Source organism: Eubalaena glacialis, chromosome 8 (genome assembly GCF_028564815.1).
Source record: "Eubalaena glacialis isolate mEubGla1 chromosome 8, mEubGla1.1.hap2.+ XY, whole genome shotgun sequence".
NCBI classification, from domain to species: domain Eukaryota; kingdom Metazoa; phylum Chordata; class Mammalia; order Artiodactyla; family Balaenidae; genus Eubalaena; species Eubalaena glacialis.
Window position 1 is genome coordinate 13,569,155 of NC_083723.1, and position 24,692 is coordinate 13,593,846.

General features: G+C 38.9%; 1 protein-coding gene across 1 annotated transcript in view; it reads right to left on the reverse strand.

Annotated features, from left to right (window-relative positions):
- The window catches only part of SUGCT (succinyl-CoA:glutarate-CoA transferase), a 697,612-nt gene that overhangs the window by 541,376 nt on the left and 131,544 nt on the right, over positions 1-24,692 (reverse strand). Inside the window, exon 9 of the mRNA XM_061197569.1 lies at positions 8,951-9,046. Within this exon, the coding sequence (XP_061053552.1) occupies positions 8,951-9,046 (96 nt within the window). The remainder of the gene's footprint in view (positions 1-8,950; positions 9,047-24,692) is intronic.

Genomic DNA, 24,692 nt, shown 5'->3' on the forward strand with positions numbered 1-24,692 from the left:
ATAGTCCTTAACCTTTTCACCTCTCATTCCTAATATTCAGACCTAACCAGTTGTTAACAGGACTTGTCCTAGGGGCCTCATATATCTCTGAAAGTACATCATCTCCCTCTGGACCTTACTTTATCTGTAAATGTCCCTTATATCCATCTTCATGGCTGAAACTAACGCCCTTCAAGATTACACTTGGGACATTTCTTTCTAAGCAGAAGTGGCCTTTTCTGTAAAACCACCCCTGAGACACCCCAAGAATTCAGAAAGGGCTGCCCTTCCTCCAACAATCACACAGAGGTTGATGCTAATTTCAGGATACAGCCTTGCTTCCTTTCTGCTCTCAGTCATTTCTACAGAGATCAAACCTGTACGTTTATTCTGCGTCACTGTGCTGAGCAGGCCAGGATGCTGTTCTCTCAGTGAGTCAGTCAGTCAGAGCGACTGCAGCATAGTCTGTGCTAAGGTTATATAATGACAGAACTAACCCAAGCAACAGGAGGCTTGAAGGACGGAAAAATGGAAGGTACGAGCGCTAATTCCACAAAATGAAAATCATTCCCAGGCATCTCTCTCCAGGACTGTGAACCAGAAAGAAGGGTAGTTTCACCTTAAATAATCAACGTGTATATCAGTAGCTCTAAGCATGGGGAGGAAATCACCTAATAACGTGTTCATATTCACGGATTCTTCCAAGTCCCCACTGAAAAAAAAAAAAAAAGCCTTTCCATTACCAGGTTACAAGAGTGACATCTAGTGGACCCATAATGCAATGACCAAAGGGATTTCACACACATACTTGAGAGCAGGGCTTCTCAAAATCTAACGTGAAAACACATCACTTGGGGATCTTGTGAAAATGCAGATTCTGGTTCAGTAGAATAAACGAGACTCTCATTTCCAGCAAGCTTCCAGGTAATGCCGATGCCACTGCTCCATGGCGCGGCAAAGACCTAGAGCATTTCACACCAACTTTTACCCTCAGGAAAGAAGAGAGGAAAGGGACACTTGAGAATCATTTCCAGGTTAAAATTAGGTCAAATGAATTATTAACATGATTTTTCAAAAAAAACACCACATTCCTATTTCACTAGCCCCACCCAGTATACACACTTAGCATCTCCTGTCTCAGCAGAGTCCTTGCACCAGTACCCCTTTCCCTAAATGCCAGAAACAAAACTAGGATGCAAAAGAGCATACTTCACAGCCATATTTATATATGTGGACATGATGTGCTCAAGTCTCCAACATAGGTTCACTTCAGAACTTAACATCGTATAGTTTTTCTTCCACTGTATGATTTTATCTGCCCAATATTGAATTATATTATAACAGTAATTTGTACCATATCAGAACTCAGTTCTTTTTCCCCCAGGTAGCCTGCACCTGAACAGGGAGCCATCAGGGTATTGTATCAGTGCTAAGCACACCTACTCAGAATTTCAACAACACTTGCCCTGGACACCCCTAAGAACAGAACAGGATGTGTAACTACATCCAAGTCCAACTGTTTCCAGAATCCAGTCCCACGTGATTTACCTGAGCCAAAGAGCCTTGACCTCCACGCAGAGTCACCAGGCCAGACTCTCAGCTGGGAGGTAATGTGTGAGCTCCTCCACAGAGGAGCTCTGCCAGGCATCACACAAACTCCTGCCAAGGCCTCCAGCTCAGCTGGATTAGACCCTTTAATAAAGGTTCTAGGTCACAGCTCTAGGAACCACCAACATCAAGGAAAACGAGTCTCTCTTTTCCCAAACACACCACAAACATGGACAAAACCTACTGTCTAGTCCTGTAGAATCCTTCAGTACAAGTCAGTTGACCTAGGACAAATAATCATTTTTAACCAGTGGACCCTGTATTTCAAACAAACAAACAAAAAGTGCAGCTGTTCTGGTTGAAATGGGGTTGGAACACGTGGAGATCTGCCTATTTGGCCTCTCCCCCCGCCCCATGCCCCTGAATGTCCACTTCTTCCCACCTCGACCTCCAAACTCACAGAGATACCATTTGAAAACCAGAAACTAGGAGTCTCACAATAGCTAAGACCATCCCAAGCTCCTAGACTGCTCAAAGACAGTACTGTTCGCATTCATTACATAGATGGAGCGAGAGATAGCTGTTTCACTATGACTTGACTTAATTATGATTCTAATACAATTTTAGCATAGGCAATCAAAGGATTTCTTCAGAAGATGTACAACCTGATTTCCTGAATGAAATTAAGTCCTAATTAAGGATCTCAGTAATGAGTAAACAACAGAATTGTTTATACCTCTTCAATTGCTCTTGGCAGTCCTAAAGGGGAAACTATGTAGAGGAAAATGTCACATAATTCTTCCTCAAAAGTGGGATGAAGATAGAAAACGAAACTAAACATGTCAGTTTAAGTAAGTAGCATCACATCATCTGCCTATATAGTATAGTTCCCCTGCCTGGGTTAGAATCCCAGCTACACACTTATATGCGACCTTGGGCAAGTTATTTAACCTCTCTGTGCCTCATCTGAAAGGGAGGATAATAGCTTTGCCTATTTCACAGGGTTGCTGTGAGGATGGAATTAATATATATAAAGTACTTAATAACTGACACATAGCAATCATTCAATAAATGTTATTGCTGATTATAATGGTTATTATTAATACAATATTATTAAGTCAATAATATTAATATTCTTACTTAGCTGAATATTCAAAATTCTTTGGGGTAATTTTAGCCAAATTTGATAGGTATAAACAACATACAATCCTATCAATTATCCATATATAACGAGAAGAATATTGAGAATCCCAGAGAAGCTGATAAGATCCTAAAGGAATTTCAGATTTATTCCTTGAGATACACTGTCTTTCCTTGTGCCTCTTTCTATTTTACCTCTTGGTGAAATGCATTAAAAAGACCATATTTGTCAACTGAAGGCAATACTGATTTTTTAAAAATCACAATGGTCTTTGCACAGTCATACATATGTTTATTCTTTGTGCAATATGCTCTCCTTAAACATCATGTTGCCTAATTTATTTTAAATTTAGGGATTTTATTTGAAATCAAAGAAAGCTGAAGCTTTTCTAGGGAGAAGCAGAGAGGGTGGCAGCTATCATGCCAGTAGCTAGCATGTCTGCTCTAATTTTATCTGCCTGTTGGACTGCCCCATTACCTATATTCTTAGGACTGAGACAAAATCCTAGCCAATTGGATTCAAAGTAACCAGGGTCTTCAAGTAAATGATTTTGTTTTGTTTTAACAAGAATTCCAAATTCATAAGGATTAAGACAAATATAAGCTCTAAAGCAAATAATCAAAAGCTACCTGGACAAAACCTTTAGAACAAAAGGGGCGGGGGAAATTCAGACAATTCACGCCTTAAATTAAAAAAAAAAACAACCTTTGAATATTCTAACTTGTCAGTGCTAAGTAATCCAAAAGTTTGCAGAAACCTCTGAGACAGAATCTAATGTATTTGCTGTCACCTGCACTTTTGTTCCCAATAAAAAATCTTCAGGTATTTTTTTTACTGGTTAGAGATTATCAAAGTTCATTGCAATCTTAAGGTTATAAGAACAGATGTTCAGAATATTCTGTAGTTCTCTCACTTTTAAAAACTGAAAGAGAAATCTCCACAATTTTTGGTTCTCAAAAGGGTAGGTATGTATCTTTTATAGAAACAGGTTCCCATCTTGTGGACTCCTCAGAGAATACTTCTGAAAATCATTTTTACCATGTTTCATTTAGTTAAGTATGAATTTATGCTAAATCTCAATTTACTAAACACGTCAGTAAACTAGAAGCCCTATTCCCTTTGACAATTGAGTGGTGGTGCTATATATGATTCTCCTCAAACTGTGTTTCTTTCAATAATGCTACCTTTGAGCGATGGCTCAATACTACAATTCCTAAAAAATATCTGAGAACAGTTTTTTTTTTTTTTTAAATAGAAAAGTAGCACAGTACATTGCCCTCCTTTTCGTTTTTTGTTTTTTTTTTTTAAAGAAAGAAATTAAAGTGGAAATTCCATTAAGAAAGAAAATCAGCTATGTCTCTTTATTTATTCTGCCCCTAAGCTGCCATGGATAGTTTTCATAGGGACTATTTCATAGTTTCCTAGAAACTATTTCACAAAGTTATAATTACTACTTCAACTACAGAAATAATAACAGGAGCCACCTTCCACCACATGCTTACTAGAGTCAGCTACTACACAAAACACTTAGCACACACTATCTCATTTAACTCCATCAATGAACATGGAAACAACTATCATCATCACCTTTTTGCATAGGAAGCAGCTAACACTAGGGATATTAAAAGACTTGTCCAAGATTTCGCAGCCATGAAGTGGCAAAGCCAAGTTATGAGTCCAGGCCTGTCTGCCGCCAAAGCTCAAACCCTCTCAGCTGTGCTTGCTATATCGCCTCTGAGTTCATTGAAATCAAGGGCCTAGTTTTTCCTCATTTGGAAGCCTTCCGGAACTAAAACAGTGCCAACTCCATAGGGGGCTCAAGAACTGTTGCTTATTTATCAGGAGTCATTTGAAAGCATGAATGAAAACACGGTAGAGGGAAACCTACAGTTGCCGCATAGCTCAGAATTCAAATATAGTTCCATAGCCAGGTCACTTATTAGGTTTGGGACCCTCTAAAATCATAATAAATAGGTCGTTTGTCAAAGAGATGATGGAAACAGATCAGAAGAATTCTATCTGCCAAAGAAACTAGAAGACAGGTAGCTACAATGTGTCAAGCACCAAAAGAACCACTAGTTCGGATATAGTGAGAAAGGAAACAAGTTTTGAAAACTTAAAACCATGGTTCCAATCCAGGCCCTTTGACTTTCTAGCTATAGCCATAGGAGAGTTGGTTCACCTCTCTAAATGTCCCTTTCATCCATATAGAATGAGAAAGAAAAATATACATATATGTAGATATATATCCCAGTTACATGATATGTGTTCAATGGAAGCCAGCATGTTTATTATTACTCTTATTATCAATGCATCAATTAAATAAGATATGCAATGTAATCATATGCTTGTTTAAACTGTACTTGCAAACTTCAGCAAATGAATGCTTTACTGCTCCTATGGTACAAAGAAAAAGTCACACAAGAAACAGATGTATATCATTCACATTTTGGCTTTTTAAAACATCCTTAACATGGGTTAAAAGAAAAAGATTCCCAAGGTTACCTAATCTGCTATGATTTAACAGCATTTTGATGTTTTTCTAAGGAATGATAGCAAAGTGCTGTATCTCTTCAAACTTGGAATTTACTGCCTGTCTCAGTCTCTGCTTATGCCAAATTAAATATACAGTATAAGGTCCCTACCAGTAATAACATAGCACAGTTTCCTGCTCTATTCCTTGGTTGAATGAGCCCAAACTGAAGAAAGGGAGACATGGTTTTATTTAATCATCTGAATAATAGTTTTCTTCACTCTCTTGAATTGGAAGCTCTTTGTGGGGGAGGGGAAAGTTTGAAAGAAATCACCATGTGAATTATCAGGCCATTTAAAGGAACAATTCTCTTTGAAGGCCCTACATTTGAAAGGCTCAAGAAAAAGCGTAAGAAGAGTATTCTTATTAATGAACTGCCCAGAAAGTCAGCTTCCCCTGCTGGTCCACTGCACTCAAGCTCCTGAGGCTTCAGAGTGCTGTAAAGTCTCTTTACCTGTGAGGTACAGATGGCACTGCAGAATAGAGGTTGCAGTGTTTCCTCCAGCAGACACCACCCAAAACTTTCGAAGAGTTTTGCCATATAAATAAGAGCACGAAGAAATGGGATAGTAAATGGAATAAGACATGCCCCAGAGTTGGGGGGTTAGGGTATGGGGGGGCGATGTCCAAGGCTGGGTTTTTTTAAAGTGAAGGACATGATCAGATAATACAGGTGATGGAAGAGATCAAGTGCAGGAGCAATGCCTTTAAATCGGCAAAATGTGGAAAGGGACAGTTCATTCACTGTGATAGGAGGAAATGAAGTTTGAGAGTTATGGTAGAAAAAAAAATGCAGCAGTTCTCTTCTGGCTGCATCAATTTTTAGTGTCATAGGAGACAAAGTCTTTGCCTAAGGATGAGGAGAGAGGAGGAAGACTTGAAGAGAGAGAAGATGTGAAATAATCATATCAGAGAGAGAAGATAAATATGTAGATAAACGTGGCAAGATTGCTGAGTACGGCTGCGGGGAGACAGCCGTGAACATAACATGGTGGTTATGTTTTTCCCCAGCCATATTCACTGCTTCCGTCAGGCACGGAATAGATGGACTATTAAATCCAATCAGCACTGGGATTTGCCAGTGGAACATACACGAGATGGTGCAGTCATCGATAATAAGAAAGTCTAGGTCTACAATCTTATCATTGCGATGGGCCGCATCAACATCACCTGGGATCAGAATCGGCATCTTAACGGGGTTTCCAAATGGTTCATGTGCACGTTTAAGAGAAATAAGTGTGGGGAAGCCAACTGAAATAGGAGAAGATCATTAAGAGCGATAGGAGGCTATGAGCAGCCAGGCTGTTGCTTTGGTCCTCGATGTGTATCATGCTAGTCATACATCTCAAGAGGGGTGGCCACACTGATAACTGCACATTTACATAATAAACAAAATATATTATTTTTGAAGACCAGCTGCTTTCTCTGCACTCTCCTCTCCTGTCCCTAAAACACTCCTGTCTTTACAAATATAATTGTTTGAAGGGTTGAGAAACACTGAACTAATACCAATGCATTGAAAATATTAACATGAGCATTATGTAATGATCAATCCCTTGGGCTAGGTACTTCTCAGGGGCAAAACCCACTGATAATGGGAACAAAAGGAGCACTGAAATCAAAAATTCCTTTTAAAAATCTGAATTCTCAGAAAAGCCTCCACTAAGATGTTCAAGCAGCAAAATGCTTATCTCAATTCTGTATACTTTGTTTAATTTACTCATTTTCAAAAAGGTGGCAGCCAAAGAGCAGGGAGGAGAGAGCGCAAGTGGATAATCAACCCGAGAAGTTAAGAACTGCATGTATACAGGGACTTCCCTGCCAGTCCAGTGGTTAAGACTCTGTGCTTCCACTGCAGGGGGCACAGGTTCGATCCCCGGTTGGGGAACTAAGATCCCACATGCTGCACAGAGCGGCCAAAAAAAAACATTATTGCATGTATACAAAATAACACACAAATCAAGGAGCACTACTTTTCAAAAATTTTCATTTCATGCATTTGAGGTCCTTGATCCCCAGAATCCTTCAGAGTTCAATAAAATTGAGAAGGGAGCGGGATGGACTGGGAATTTGGCGTTGGTAGGTGCAAACTATTACATTTAGAATGGATAAACAACAAGGTCCTACTGTATAGCATAGGGAACTATATCCAGCCTCCTGGGATAAACCATAATGGAAAAGAATATGAAAAAGAATGTCTATATGTGTAAAACTGAGTCACTTCGCTGTACAGCAGAGACTGGCACAACATTGTAAATCAGCTATACTTCAATTAAAATATAAAAATAAAATAAAATTTTAAAAAATTGAAGAGAGTGAGGTGGCCACCTTAATTAATTCCTGAGACCATCAGAGTCTTCCATTATAGGCTTTCAGCCCAAAACTCAGACAACTCAAATGAGATGCAAAGCTTTAATTATTGTAGAAAACTGAATTATAATTGCCCTGTAATTCACCCATAAAAATATTTCCCAAATCTATTTTAAAAAATTGAAAACAGACCAGGGTCTACAAACATATCTAGGCTCCATCTTGGTATACTAGCTTCATTCAAGCTAAATTTGCATTTGTTCCTTAATCACAGTGCTGAACCCGTTCTCCATCAAGAGGAAACAAATTAATTCTGGGCTTTTGAGGAAAGACCCTAGTAGATCTTCTTTTATTTCTTACAGATTATAAAGCTGCAATCAACTAGATCAAATAAGCACAGTGTCCATTTTACGTAACTGGGGCAATTCAAGAAGGAAAAGTACATTTCTGTCTTCAATGAAAAGAAACACACACACACATACACACACACACACACACACAGAGTCTCCCATATCTTTTACCTATAACAAAAATAGCCGATGATTCTAAATTTCTTTTCACCTCACAGTGAAATAATTGAGAGCACACCCAAGATGCCAGAGCTCTCGGTGTAAACACCCAGGAGGGATACTGAGGTCTACACAAAACATTTTTTAAAGACATTCTGTTTTTTAAAATAAGCAAAAAATAGACTATAAACGTTATACTTGAACATAGTGAATACCTCCCTATGTGACATGATTTGGAACTTTACTGTAAAGCCTTCTGACTCACAGATACTTTCTCCATACGCATCAAAAACTGAAGCCTGAACTTCCAACATTTGAGATGAATTCCCATGGTTTCCAACATTGTCCTCTGTTGAAAAGGCTGAAGAGGAGTTTTTGTTTTTATTTTTGAAAAGTCATAGTTTCTTCACATCTTCATTCACACTAGCCAAAGTCAAGAATTTCTGAGGACAAGTTTAGACACTTAATAAAGAACAGCAGTTCCTGAACCATCTGCTTTGCTCAAGAACTGAAGATCTGTCACACGCAAATTTTCATTTTTCTCCAACCCTGTGAGAATATTATTGTCAGCTGGGGTAGGTAACATTTGGTTTTTAATTGACGTGGCGAACAAACCAGGCTTTATAAAATGGGTACAATCAGTGCGTCTTTTGGGTGAAAAAAATAAAAGCAAACCACCATCTGAGTCCAAAAGTCACTCACTTTCAGCAAGTTCTTTTGATCCATTCAAGTGTCCTGTTACTAATCTTCTGATGAAGAAATGTGCAAAACACAGAATTTGAAGTGAATAACAGAACCTTGTTACAGTCAGACAAAGATATGTGACAGAAAACTCTGAAAGTCTTTTTTTAAAAAGGAATCATCTCTCAAACTCATATCATACAGAACTGCAGATTCTAATAGACTGATCCTGTATTGTTGTATTCTTACCTGGTAAGGAACAATACTTCCGTGAGCTGTGCCCCAGCGCCGCGCTTCCTCTTGGCCAATAAGATAATTCGCAGCGATGTGAGTCAAACATGCCACCTACCAGAAGAAGAAAAAAAAAAGCTACTTTATCTATACTCATAAACAGAAGGTTATAATAGGAATATTCTCGTTTGATTTCACTTTATGTCATTGTAGAAGGAAAAAGGAGAGAGAGAAAATTGTCCCGCTTGGTTAGAAAATATGCAGGCAACCACACTTTCATCATACAAAGAAAAGAAGAGCAGTATTACATTATTGCGTGAGACTAAGTACTGAGTAACGGTCAATTGAGAAATACAAACACGGAAGCACTCAGCTCCTGAAAAGATCACCTGAAGGCAGCGGTTAACCCAAACGGATGGAACCCTGGTCCAGCCTTTAGCATCGAAGCCATTGCAAAATACATCAGCAACTAGTACATTCCCTTCCCCTTTTACTTTCCATCAAGATGACACAAAAAGAGCCTGCATCATCACTGAGCAGGGGAACTAGTCAGGAGCCACATTCCTCTAAACTTCTCGTAACACGAAAAAATAATAACAATAAACCTCTATTTTGTTTAAGTCAGTTTAATCAAGTTTTCTGTTCCTTGTTGCCCAAAGCATTCTTACTGGCACAGAGGATCAAGATTACTTAACTTTTTTTAATTCATTAGTGAATCATTCTCATTTAAACAAAAATTACTGTACTTCTTTCAACTTGGTCCTAGGATCATATCCTCATTATTATACTTGTTTCAGCTTTCGAGAACTACAGATCTATTAAAGGGGTCATCTAAAACTGTAGGGTCAACCTCTGACTCTTGCAGTATTTCATATATAGATCTTAAAAACCTATAATAATTCAATTCCATATGAGGATAATGACTTGATTTCCTGGTCATCTGCCACAAAGGGCTTATGTTCCAATGACTATCCATGCCTCCAAGGGCCCAGAACTATGGAAAGGAGGTGACCAAATAACAACTTTCCATAGTTTCCAGAAAAAAGCTTCTGGCCTCACAGCATCATCATGATCTAACAGGCACTGGCTTTTCTCATTCTATTATCATCAGATGCGATTAGGAATCTACCAAGCCAGCAAGTCAAACATCCCAAATGGAGACTGGCTCCTGAAGCGACTCAAGGGGTGACTTTTCAGGGCTTGGTGCTGCAACCTGTCCTTGCCCTCTACCTGGCATGGCAGCTGTGCCTCCTACAAGGGCTGTCAATGGGGCTCAGCCTGAATGAATCTCCTTGCAGCAGCAGCCATTCTCCTTTACTTTTTTCTTGGGATTTACACTCACTTTTATGTTCATTTACTGCTTTGTTGAAATTGGAACTGCCTTATGGCAGCTGGTTTGGCTATACTGCCCAGGTGGCAAAACTAATAAACTTTGAGTCATCCACTTCTGGACCTCCATCTGGTCTTGGGCATTTGAACCATGGAGCATTCCAGGGCTGCCTGCCTGGGGCTGCCTGGTGCTAATCATCATTTCACAGATCACTTCTGTGTCTTTCAAAATGGAAAATCAAATCAACATTTTGTAGTAAAAATGTACTGGATGGGAAGTCCAGATTCATGGTTCCTAATCTCTGTCAACCTCTAGTTGTACAACTGTAGGTATTTAATTTAACCACATTGACCTTCAAACACTTTCTCTATAAAATCTTGGGCGTTTGACCTAAACCAATTGTTTTCAGACTTTTTTTTAAAAAAAGCATAACTCCTGTATCAAACCAAATAATGCATGAACAATACATAAGAAGATAATACCCCACATGGTCTGGCTGAAGTAGAGGCAAGCCTACAATGCCACCCTAGGAAATGTGAACACAGAACACAATTTGCAGATTAGTAAATGGTCTTAAATTTGCTTCCAAGGTCTATACTTCTGACTCTGTTCTTCTTCTTAACAATATAGCAGATAAAAAGCTACCAGGGATGCAATAGTAGTTATTTTCCCATGAAGGCTCTTCCTGAAACTGGGGAAATTTTCTCAAGTCTGAGGTTTTACTGTAAGAAAGGTGTTTCTTTGATCTAGCCATGTTGGCGAGGGGGGAATTGTCCCTTTCAAAAAGCCTAGTGAAAGTCACTCTCTAAGGAGCTCTGGTGCTACTGGAGGCCAATAATTCACATTAATAAAGGTAATTATTTGCAAGCAAAAAGTCACAAGGGGCTTGGTATTTCCACTTTTCTAATTTCAAAGTCAAGTGATAGTCAATAGGCCAACAACAGCAAGGGCTGCAGGAAGTAGTGGGCTGACTGGATGGTTACAGGTTAACGTGTAGCTCCTAGATTGATCTGAAATGGTTTCCAGGGGTGGGCATGGGCCGGATGCTAGGCTAGAGGTCAGCCTAGCTGCCTCATTTCTTGCCCACTACCTCATTCTTTCTTCTCAATTTTGACTTTGGTGTTTCTGACCCTGCCTTGAAAAGCTGTCTTTGACAACTATTGAATAAAAACAGCCCCATGTAGAGTGAGTTTGAATGAAGGGTCAGAATTCATCTCACAGACTGTTTCCAAATGGAAGGTCATACCCATTTTCTCCACACAACGGTAGCTCATGACAACAAAAAGCATTTCAGAACTAGCAGGCTCCCACTGGGCAGGAAGGTTAAATAAGATTTTACGCCAGTTGCCATCCAAGAAAAAACAAAGTGTGATTTGTCAGTGATGACTCAGAGGCAAAGTTGGTGGGGGGGAATTCTATTTTTAAAAAGAGAGCAACAGGGCTAAACTTAGCAACCCAATGTTTAAAAGGAGCATTACAGATCTGAAAGTAATCTATTTACAAAGACGTATTTTTAAGGCAGGAGAAGGGGGAGAAAGTCAACAGCTATGACATGATTATGTATGAAAAATCAGAGGCTTCCTGGCAATTAATGACAAATTTTCCACAAATCAAAAGAACGCAGGATGTCACTTTTAGGTTAATAACTACATACTGTATACCTATTCTAAATATTGCATTAGATCGTTACTTTCATCCCCTAAACTTAAGCTCATTATTTCATCATGTGGATGCCATATAATTTACTCAGAATGTTGCCTTTATACGGTTTCATCTAAATAAAAAAGCCAACTTTGGTTTAGTAATAATCATTCTGACAGCAAAATTATTATTTTAGATAACATAATGGGTCCTGATAGTCTTTGTGTCTAACCAGGAAACCAATGGGGTTGTCAAAGTGGATCTCAAAGGGCACAGCCCTAAAAGGCTTGAGGAAGAATATGCCCAATTATTTCCCAAAGCGTCCTCATGGTGTCCATCACCTCGTTTTACCTCTGCTAATGAAGATCAAGCTGCAATAATATAGTCTTTCATCTCCAAAAGGACAACCAAGTATCACAGGTAAAATGCGGAAAACAAGATCAGAAGTATGGTCCATTGCATCAAAATGGGTAATTTTTTCCCTCCTGCTTCTTTGCATATATTCTGGCCTCCAACTAAGCTAAACACCAATCGTGATCACTTCTGCACCTGCCCAAATCTGCATCCTCTCTTCAAAGTCCATTTCCACATTGCTGTTTCATTAAGTCCCCACATCACCCAAGCAAAAAAATATTTCCCCTGCCTCTGAACAAATACAACACCTTAATTTGCCTGACTCCTGACTTTTGCACTTTCACAGTCGTCTACATACTACAATTAGAATTATAAGACTATTTCCCTTCCCCTGCCCCCGCCTTTCCCCTAAACTAGAAAGACCTAAATCAGTAGTTCCTAAACCTAGTGGTACATCACAATCACCTGGGGAATTCCTGGACCCCACCCAGACCTACTGACTCAGACTGGAGCCTGGGAAGAAATAAATGAACCAATGTACCATTAATTGTACACAGATTTGAGAACCAAAGCCGTAGCAAACTCCAGTCGAACTCCTTAATGTTACAGATAGATAAATAAAGGAACAGAGAAGGTAAATAATTTATCTGATGTCACGTAGTTGGCTAGTGGCAGAACTTCACTCCAACTATAGCGCCTTCCTCCATGCTACAATATTATTCAATCACTCCTTTTAAATTGGGAACTATTTCAGGGTAAGAATTATGTATTATAAACCCTTTGTATGTACTCATAGCAGCTAAAATAGAACTTGCACACTAATATTTTTTAAAGCGTGAATGAAAACAGTAATTACTATTTATTTATTCAACAAATACTGAATGTTGCTTTGCGTGAGGCATTATGCTAGGTACTGGCTATACATAAGTAAATGAAAAAGAGGTAGTCCTGCCCACTTTGGACTTAAGAATAGTGGAGAAGACAACTAAACAAACAGTCATAGGAACTGCCATGGGGAGAGGAGATGGAGGAGAACTTTAAAAACAAAGAGAATAACATGTGTGAAAGCCCTAAGGCAGGAAAGAGACTGGCATCCAGGAAGAAAAAAAAAAAACTGAAAGTAGACCAGTGTAACTGAAGCATGGCAAGAAAGAGACAGGAAATGAAACCGGAGAGGTTTACAGAGGCCAGACCATGCCAGTCCTTGCAGATCATGGTAAGGAATTGTTCTTTGCACATCTTTCAGATGATCATTTTAAAATCACAAATCATACCATGTCATCCTTCTACTTAAAACTCATCGGGCTTCCCACTTAAAATGATGCAACAGAAGAATAGAGTGGCAAAATGTTCACAAATTTTTTTAAAACTTTTTATTTTAGAACAGTTTTAGATTTATAGAAAAAATACCAAGGTACTACAGAGAGTTTCCATATACAACACACCCAGTTTCCCTATTATTAACATCTTACATCAATGTCATACATATTTTACAATTAAAAAACTAATATTGATGAATTATTATTAAAGTGCCTATGTTCAGATGTCTTTCATTTTAACTTAATGTCCTTTTTCTGTTCCAAGATCCTCATCCACATTATGTTTATGTCTCCTTAGGCTCCTCTTGGCAGTAACAAGTTATCATACATTCCTTGTTTTTGATAATCTTGACAGTTTTGAAGAGTACTGATCAGGTATTCCGTAGAATATTCCTCACTGGGACTTTTTTTTAATGTTTTTCAAATAATGAGACTGGGGTTATGGGTTTCGAGAAGGAAGACGATAAAAGTAAAGTGCCATTTTCAACACAGCCTATCAAAGGTACATACGACCAACGTGATTTATCACTGTTGGTATTGACCTTGATCACCTGGTGAGGTAATGTTAGTAAGATTTCTCCACTGTAAAATCACTCTTTTTCCCTCCCCCTGTCTACGCCGTACTCTTCGGGAGGAAGTCACCACGCACAGTCCACACTTAAGGCGTGGGGGTTATGCTCCTCCTTCCTGAGGGCAGTGTCTACATAAACTATCTGGAATTCTTCCACACAGGAGATTTGTCCCTTCTTTCCTATTTATTTATTCATTCAATCATTTATTTATATCAGCGTAGACTCATGGATATTAATTTTATACTTTGGGTTATAATACAATACTACTGTATTTTATTGTTCAAATCATTCCAGTTTGGGCCATTGGGAGCTCTTCAGTTGGCTCCTGTGCCCCTTTGACATACTCCCCATCATTATGAGTTTTTTTGTTTTCAGCACTTCCTTCCTTTGTGGCACTACAAGATGCTCCAGGCTCATCTTTATATTTTCTGTTGCAGTCTTACAAGAAAGCATAAAGAGAAGAGGAGTCATGCAGTTAAAAAAAGGAACTAATATTTATTTCAGTGTAGATGAGAACCACATTCATTCACTCAATTATTCAAAAATCTTCATATTGCACCTCCTACGTGCCAGGAACTCTTCTAAGGCACAGGGATACAGCAGTGAACAGGCCAGATATTGTCACACTTGCATGAAGTTCACATTCTAGTGTAAGATACATTCAGACATAAACAAGAAAATATCAGGAAATGATAATTAATGTGAAGAAAATGAAATGATCACAGAGAGGGCTCTTCTAGACTAGCAGGTTAGTAAAGGCCTCTTCGACAATATTACATTTTATCTGAGACCTGGAGAAGGCACGTGAAAATCTAGGGAAAACCTTTCTAGGCAACAAGATCAACCAATTAAAAGACTGCATTGTGGTAAAAAGCTTACCATATTTAGAAACAGAAAGAAAGAAGCTCACTGTAGCTGGAACATAGTAAGTAAAAGAGGCAGTAGTATAAAGTGAGGTCAGGGAGGTACACAAGGGCCAGATCATATGGGTCCTTACAGGCCTGGTAAGGACCTGGGATATTATTCTAAGTGTCATGGGGAGCCATTGATTTATATAATTAGATAAACTGGTTCTTATATGGAGTATAAAGAGACAATGAATGAAACCAAATTATCTCACATGACATAGGTATTACAACTTCCATTTTACAGACGGAAAAACTAAGCCTAGGGAGATTAAGTATCTTGTCTAGATCTCACAGTTGGTGAAGAGCAAAACTATGACTCACACTTAGATACTCTACCCTCTAAGCCATCCTTACACCACTGCCTCTTGTCTATTTAACCTCTCTGCTCCCAGCCCCTCTCACCCTAGGAGTGCTCAGCTTTACGTCTGTGTCCTATATATATTCTTGACTTCACATTTTATATTCCCTGCAGGGCCCCCCAAATCACTGCAGTAGTCTAGAAGCCCTCCACAATCACTCAGCTGTCCTCTGCATTTGCTTAGAAAGCAGGTCATTAACTGAATCGATCAATTCTCCTCACGCTCTCCTGCTCAACCTCACTCATTTACTAACTGTAAAACATTTTCTGGGAGAAATATGTTAAAAGAGAAATTAAGAGGCTAGCATTCATGGAGAATACACCTTTCAAGATGGAAAATTCTTCGAAAAGAGCCTTCATCAGAGTGTTTGAGATCCTGACATCTCTCTTTTTCATCTTGATTCCATTACTTTGTATGTCAAACTTCCTATGCAATTTAATCTGCTTTGCTTTGACCCTCACACCTTAAGGTAGACTAATTTCTTCAGAACCACTAAGGACCAACGAGGAAAAACATTCAGGAGTAGAGAAGGTATTTTGGCTATCTCATGTTGAAAGAAGAATAAGAATTCTACCTATTTATAGTACATTTATCATTTTATTTACTTATGATCAAAACTAATACTAGATGGAGGGAGGGGCAAGATGGCGGAAGAGTAAGACGCGGAGATCACCTTCCTCCCCACAGATACATGAGAAATACATCTACACGTGGAACTGCTCCTACAGAACACCCACTGAACGCTGGCGGAAGACGTCAGACCTCCCAAAAGGCAAGAAAATCCCCACGTACTTGGGTAGGGCAAAAGACAAAAGAAATAACAGAGACAAAAGAATAGGGACGGGACCTGCACCAGTGGGAGGGAGCTGTGAAGGAGGAAAGGTTTCCACACACTAGGAAGCCCCTTCGTGGGCAGAGACTGCGGGTAGCAGAGGGGGGAAGCTTCAGAGCCACGGAGGAGAGCGCAGCCACAGTGGTGCAGAGGGCAAAGCGGAGAGATTCCCGCACAGAGGATCGGCGCCGAGCAGCACTCACCAGCCCGAGAGGCTTGTCTGCTCACCCGCCGGGGCGGGCGGGGGCTGGGAGCTGAGGCGCGGGCTTCGGTCGGATCCCAGGGAGAGGACTGGGGTTGGCGGCGTGAACACAGCCTGAAGGGGTTGGCGCACCACAGCTGGCTGGGAGGGAGCCCGAGAAAAAGTCTGCAGCTGCCGAAGAGGCAAGAGATTCAGAGCGCCACTTAAACGAACTCCAGAGACGGGCATGAGCCGCGGCTATCAGCGCGGACCCCAGAGACAGGCATGAGACGCTAAGGCTGCTGCTGCCGCCACCAAAAAGCCTGTGGGCGAGCACAGGTCATTCGCCACACCGCCCCTCCCGGGAGCCTGTGCAGCCTGCCGCGGCCAGGCTCCCGTAATCTGGGGACAACTTCCCCGGGAGAGCGCACGGCGCGCCTCAGGCTGCTGCAACGTCACGCCGCAGGCTCGCCCCGCCTCCTCCGTACCGCTCCCTCCCCCCAGGCCTGAGTGAGCCGGAGCCTCCGAATCAGCTGCTCCTTTAACCCCGTCCTGTCTGGGCGGGGAACAGACACCCTCAGGCGACCTACATGCAGAGGCGGGTCCAAATCCAAAGCTGAACTCCGGGAGCTGTACGAACAAAGAAGAGAGGGAGATCTCTCCCAGCAGCCTCAGAAGCAGTGGATTAAAGCTCCACAAACAACTTGATGTGCCTGCATCTGTTGAATACCTGAATAGACAACGAATCATCCCAAATTTAGGAGGTGGACCTTGGGAGCAGGATATATTAACTTTTCCCCTTTTCCTTTTTCTTGTGAGTGTATATGTGTATGCTTCTGGGTGAGATTTTGTCTGTATAGCTTTGCTCTCACCGTTAGTCCTAGGGTTAGGTCCGTCCGTTTTTTTTCTGTTTCTTTTTACTTAAAAAAAAATTTTTTTTCCCTAATAAATGTTTTCTTAATAATTTTTTCCTTATTTTTTATTTTTAAAAAATTAAAAAAAATTTTTTAATAAGTTTTTTCATATTTTTTATTTTTAAAAAATTAAAAAAAAATTTTTAATAACTTTTTTCTTAATAATTTTTTCTTATTTTTAGCATAAAAAATTAATAAATCTATTTTTAAAAATTAAAAAAAATTTTTTTTCTTAATAAATTTATTCTTAATTTTTTTCTTTAATTTTTTTTTCTTATTTTTTATTATAATTGCTTTATTTTATTTTATTTTATCCTCTTTCTTTCTTTCTTTCCATTTTTTCTCCCTTTTATTCTGAGCCGTGTGGATGAAAGGCTCTTGTTGCTCCAGCCAGGCATCAGGGCTGTGCCTCTGAGGTGGGAGAGCCAACTTCAGGACACTGGTCCACAAGAGACCTCCCAGCTCCACGTAATACCAAACGGCGAAAATCTCTCAGAGATCTCCATCTCAACATCAACACCCAGCTTCACTCAACGACCAGCAAGCTACAGTGCTGGATACCCTATGCCAAACAACTAGCAAGACAGGAACACAGCCCCATCCATTAACAGAGAGGCTGCCTAAAATCATAATAAGGCCACAGACACCCCAAAACACACCACCAGACGTGGACGAGCCCACCAGAAAGACAACATCCAGCCTCATCCACCAGAACACAGGCACTAGTTCCCTCCACCAGGAAACCTACACAACCCACTGAAACAACCTTAGCCACTGGGGACAGATACCAAAAACAACGGGAACTACGAACCTGCAGCCTGTGAAAAGGAGACCCCAAACACAGTAAGATAAGCAAAATGAGAAGACAGAAAAACACACAGCAGATGAAGGAGCAGGGTCAAAACACACCAGACCTAACAAATGAAGAGGAAATAGGTAGTCTACCTGAAAAAGAATTCAGAATAATGATAGTAAGGATGATCCAAAATCTTGGAAATAGAATAGACAAAATGCAAGAAACATTTAACAAGGACGTAGAAGAACTAAAGAGGAACCAAGCAATGATGAAAAGCACAATAAATGAAATTAAAAATACTCTAGATGGGATCAATAGCAGAATAACTGAGGCAGAAGAACGGATAAGTGACCTGGAAGATAAAATGGTGGAAATAACTACTGCAGACCAGAATAAAGAAAAAAGAATGAAAAGAACTGAGGACAGTCTCAGAGACCTCTGGGACAACATTAAACGCACCAACATTCGAATTATAGGGGTCCCAGAAGAAGAAGAGAAAAAGAAAGGGACTGAGAAAATATTTGAAGAGATTATAGTTGAAAACTTCCCTAATATGGGAAAGGAAATAGTTAATCAAGTCCTGGAAGCACAGAGAGTCCCATACAGGATAAATCCAAGGAGAAACACACCAAGACACATATTAATCAAACTATCAAAACTTAAATATAAAGAAAACATATTAAAAGCAGCAAGGGAAAAACAACAGATAACACACAAGGGCATCCCCATAAGGTTAACAGCTGATCTTTCAGCAGAAACTCTGCAAGCCAGAAGGGAGTGGCAGGATATACTTAAAGTGATGAAGGAGAAAAACCTACAACCAAGATTACTCTACCCAGCAAGGATCTCATTCAGATTTGATGGAGAAATTAAAACCTTTACAGACAAGCAAAAGCTGAGAGAGTTCAGCACCACCAAACCAGCTTTACAACAAATGCTAAAGGAACTTCTCTAGGCAAGAAACACAAGAGAAGGAAAACACCTACAATAACAAACCCAAAACATTTAAGAAAATGGGAATAGGAACATACATATCGATAATTACCTTAAATGTAAATGGATTAAATGCTCCCACCAAAAGACACAGACTGGCTGAATGGATACAAAAACAAGACCCATATATATGCTGTCTGCAAGAGACCCACTTCAGACCTAGAGACACATACAGACTGAAAGTGAGGGGATGGAAAAAGATATTCCATGCAAATGGAAATCAAAAGAAAGCTGGAGTAGCAATTCTCATATCAGACAAAATAGACTTTAAAATAAAGACTATTACAAGAGACAAAGAAGGACACTATATAATGATCAAGGGATCGATCCAAGAGGAAGGTATAACAATTGTAAATATATATGCACCCAACATAGGAGCACCTCAATACATAAGGCAAATACTAACAGCCATAAAAGGGGAAATTGACAGCAACACAATCATAGTAGGGGACTTTAACACCCCACTTTCACCAATGGACAGATCATCCAAAATGAAAATAAATAAGGAAACACGAGCTTTAAATGATACATTAAACAAGATGGACTTAATTGATATTTATAGGACATTCCACCCAAAAACAACAGAATACACATTTTTCTCAAGTGCTCATGGAACATTCTCCAGGATAGATCATATCTTGGGTCACAAATCAAGCCTTGGTAAATTTAAAAAAATTGAAATCGTATCAAGTATCTTTTCCGACCACAATGCTATGAGACTAGATATCAATTACAGCAAAAGATCTGTAAAAAATACAAACACATGGAGGCTACACAATACACTACTTAATAACGAAGTGATCACTGAAGAAATCAAAGGGGAAATCAAAAAATACCTAGAAACAAATGACAATGGAGACACGACGATCCAAAACCTATGGGATGCAGCAAAAGCAGTTCTAAGAGGGAAGTTTATAGCAATACAAGCCTACATCAAGAAACAGGAAACATCTCGAATAAACAACCTAACCTTGCACCTAAAGCAATTAGAGAAAGAAGAACAAAAAAACCCCAAAGCTAGCAGAAGGAAAGAAATCATAAAGATCAGATCAGAAATAAATGAAAAAGAAATGAAGGAAACAATAGCAAAAATCAATGAAACTAAAAGCTGGTTCTTTGAGAAGATAAACAAAATTGATAAACCATTAGCCAGACTCATCAAGAGAAAAAGGGAGAAGACTCAAATTAATAGAATTAGAAATGAAAAAGGAGAAGTAACCACTGACACTGCAGAAATACAAACGATCATGAGAGATTACTACAAGCAACTCTATGCCAATAAATTGGACAACCTGGAAGAAATGGACAGATTCTTAGAAATGCACAACCTGCCGAGACTGAACCAGGAAGAAATAGAAAATATGAACAGACCAATCACAAGCACTGAAATTGAAACTGTGATTAAAAATCTTCCAACACACAAAAGCCCAGGACCAGATGGCTTCACAGGCGAATTCTATCAAACATTTAGAGAAGAGCTAACACCTATCCTTCTCAAACTCTTCCAAAATATTGCAGAGGGAGGAACACTCCCCAACTCATTCTACGAGGCCACCATCACCCTGATACCAAAACCAGACAAAGATGTCACAAAGAAAGAAAACTACAGGCCAATATCACTGATGAACATAGATGCAAAAATCCTCAACAAAATACTAGCAAACAGAATCCAACAGCACATTAAAAGGATTATACACCATGATCAAGTGGGGTTTATTCCAGGAATGCAAGGATTCTTCAATATACGCAAATCAATCAACGTGATACATCATATTAACAAATTGAAGGAGAAAAACCATATGATCATCTCAATAGATGCAGAGAAAGCTTTCGACAAAATTCAACACCCATTTATGATAAAAGTCCTGCAGAAAGTAGGCATAGAGGGAACTTTCCTCAACATAATAAAGGCCGTATATGACAAACCCACAGCCAACATTGTCCTCAATGGTGAAAAACTGAAACCATTTCCACTAAGGTCAGGAACAAGACAAGGTTGCCCACTCTCACCACTATTATTCAACATAGTTTTGGAAGTGTTAGCCACAGCAATCAGAGAAGAAAAAGAAATAAAAGGAATCCAAATCGGAAAAGAAGAAGTAAAGCTGTCACTGTTTGCAGATGACATGATACTATACATAGAGAATCCAAAAGATGCTACCAGAAAACTACTAGAGCTAATCAATGAATTTGGTAAAGTAGCAGGATACAAAATTAATGCACAGAAATCTCTTGCATTCCTGTATACTAATGATGAAAAATCTGAAAGTGAAATTAAGAAAACACTCCCGTTTACCATTGCAACAAAAAGAATAAAATATCTAGGAATAAACCTACCTAAGGAGACAAAAGACCTGTATGCAGAAAATTATAGGACACTGATGAAAGAAATTAAAGATGATACAAATAGATGGAGAGATATACCATGTTCTTGGATTGGAAGAATCAACATTGTGAAAATGACTCTGCTACCCAAAGCAATCTACAGATTCAATGCAATCCCTATCAAACTACCACTGGCATTTTTCACAGAACTAGAACAAAAAATTTCACAATTTGTATGGAAACACAAAAGACCCCGAATAGCCAAAGCAATCTTGAGAACAAAAAATGGAGCTGGAGGAATCAGGCTCCCTGACTTCAGACTATATTACAAAGCTACAGTAATCAAGACAGTTTGGTACTGGCACAAAAACAGAAATATAGATCAATGGAACAGGATAGAAAGCCCAGAGATAAGCCCACGCACATATGGTCACCTTATCTTTGATAAAGGAGGCAAGCATATACAGTGGAGAAAAGACAGCCTCTTCAATAAGTGGTGCTGGGAAAATTGGACAGGTACATGTAAAAGTATGAAATTAGAACACTCTCTGACACCATACACAAAAATAAACTCAAAATGGATTAAAGACCTAAGTGTAAGGCCAGACACTATCAAACTCTTAGAGGAAAACATAGGCAGAACACTCTATGACATAAATCACAGCAAGATCCTTTTTGACCCAGGTCCTAGAGAAATGGAAATAAAAACACAAATAAACAAATGGGACCTAATGAAACTTAAAAGCTTTTGCACAGCAAAGGAAACCATAAACAAGACCAAAAGACAACCCTCAGAATGGGAGAAAATATTTGCAAATGAAGCAACTGACAAAGGATTAATCTCCAAGATTTACAAGCAGCTCATGCAGCTCAATAACAAAAAACCAAACAACCCAATCCAAAAATGGGCAGAAGACCTAAATAGACATTTCTCCAAAGAAGATATACAGATTGCCAACAGACACATGAAAGAATGCTCAACATCATTAATCATTAGAGAAATGCAAATCAAAACTACAATGAGGTATCATCTCACACCGGTCAGAATGGCCATCATCAAAAAATCTAGAAACAATAAATGCTGGAGAGGGTGTGGAGAAAAGGGAACCCTCTTGCACTGTTGGTGGGAATGTAAATTGATACAGCCACTATGGAGAACAGTATGGAGGTTCCTTAAAAAACTAAAAATAGAACTACCATACGACCCAGCAATCCCACTACTGGGCATATACCCTGAGAAAACCATAATTCAGAAAGAGTCATGTACCAAAATATTCATTGCAGCTCTGTTTACAATAGCCAGGACATGGAAGCAACCTAGGTGTCCATCATCGGATGAATGGATAAAGAAGATGTGGCACATATATACAATGGAATATTACTCAGCCATAAAAAGAAATGAAATGGAGGTGTTTGTAATGAGGTGGATGGAGTTAGAGTCTGTCATACAGAGTGAAGTAAGTCAGAAAGAGAAAAAGAAATACAGTATGCTAACACATATATATGGAATCTAAGGGGAAAAAAAAGGTCATGAAGAACCTAGTGGCAAGATGGGAATAAAGACACAGACCTACTAGAGAATGGACTTGAGGATATGGGGAGGGGGAGGGGTGAGATGTGACAGGGTGAGAGAGTGTCATGGACATATATACACTACCAAATGTAAAATAGATAGCTAGTGGGAAGTAGCCACATAGCACAGGGAGATAAGCTCGGTGCTTTGTGACCACCTAGAGGAGTGGGATAGGGAGGGTGGGAGGGAGGGAGATGCAAGAGGGAAGAGATATGGGAACATATGTATATGTATAACTGATTCACTTTGTTATAAAGCAGAAGCTAACACACCATTGTAAAGCAATTATACTTCAATAAAGATGTTTAAAAAAAAAAAAAAAAAAAAAAAACTAATACTAAGCACTTATTGTGCACTGTTCTAAGCATTTTATGTGAAATATCTCATTTAATCCTCATAGCAACTATATGAGAGACATGTTCTGATGAACCCATTTTACAAATGAGAAAACTGAGGCATGGAGCAGGTTAGTAATCTGCCCAAGGTTATGTACCTAGTAAATGGACAAGCCAGGACCTGAACTCAGCTACTCTGGATTCTGGCATTCTATACTAAATTACGTACAGAATCAGACTCCTTAGGATTTCTGAGCGGCCCTGATCCTAGAAAAGTTTTACAGGACTGGTTTTACTTGGTTTTTAAAAAAAAGTGATTAAGCATCCTTTTCAATTAAGTAAACATCTACAGATAAGTTTGATCTTAATTATTACAGAATACTTAAAGTAGTATTCATTCAAAGTTTTCTGCTTTGCTACAACTATGCCTTGGCTTCTATTCCAATGTAATTAGAAATAAACTTCAACCTACAAACATTTTACCTGTAAACACCAATAAGCCAGTAGAGCTGTTATGTAAATTTTAAATCTCTACTTTTATTTACTTAGCAAAAAAAAACATATTACCATATCCTTCTCTTCATGGCAATTTTTTAACTTAATGAAAGAAACACACACATTTCACATTCCTCTGAATTATCACTAACGATAGTCAAAGCATATTGATGTTTACTTTATATACTGAACTCAAAAGAAAAACATATTTGCATTACACTCAGAATAATTTTGCCAATCCATCTGAATGAAAATCAGACATATGAGGAAACTGGATATCAAATGCCAGAAGGTAAGACCAGACAGCAAAGAGAGACAGAATTTCAAAAGCATGTTTAGGATAATACATCAAACATATTTTTTACCATGAACCACTGACCCAGTCAATCATTTGACTGAAAAAGTGGTTATGAACCACTAAAAAAATGTGATGAGTAAGTGAAAATGTAGAAAAGTAACATTTAGTGACATGATTTACTTATTTATCCCTATGATGGCATGTCTTCAGTTTCAAACATCTTCTTCAAATATGATTCCACATTTTAAATAACTTAGTTCTTTAAGTATCTGTTTTTAGAAAAAAATAATACACTGTTCTGCAACACTAGTTTTTAAAAGAAGTTCAAAGAATGAAGTTACTTTTGTTTACTGCTTCCTTCAGGCATTTAACAGATATTTAATAAGTACTTATTACACGCAAAGCACTCTGTCAGGTACAGTGGAAGATCCCCAAATCAATAAAACAGAGTTTCATCTCTCAGTAAGGTTAAAATCTATCATTCAAAATAGAAATATTTAGTTCCACAAGAGACTTTTCTTTAAAAAATCAAGTA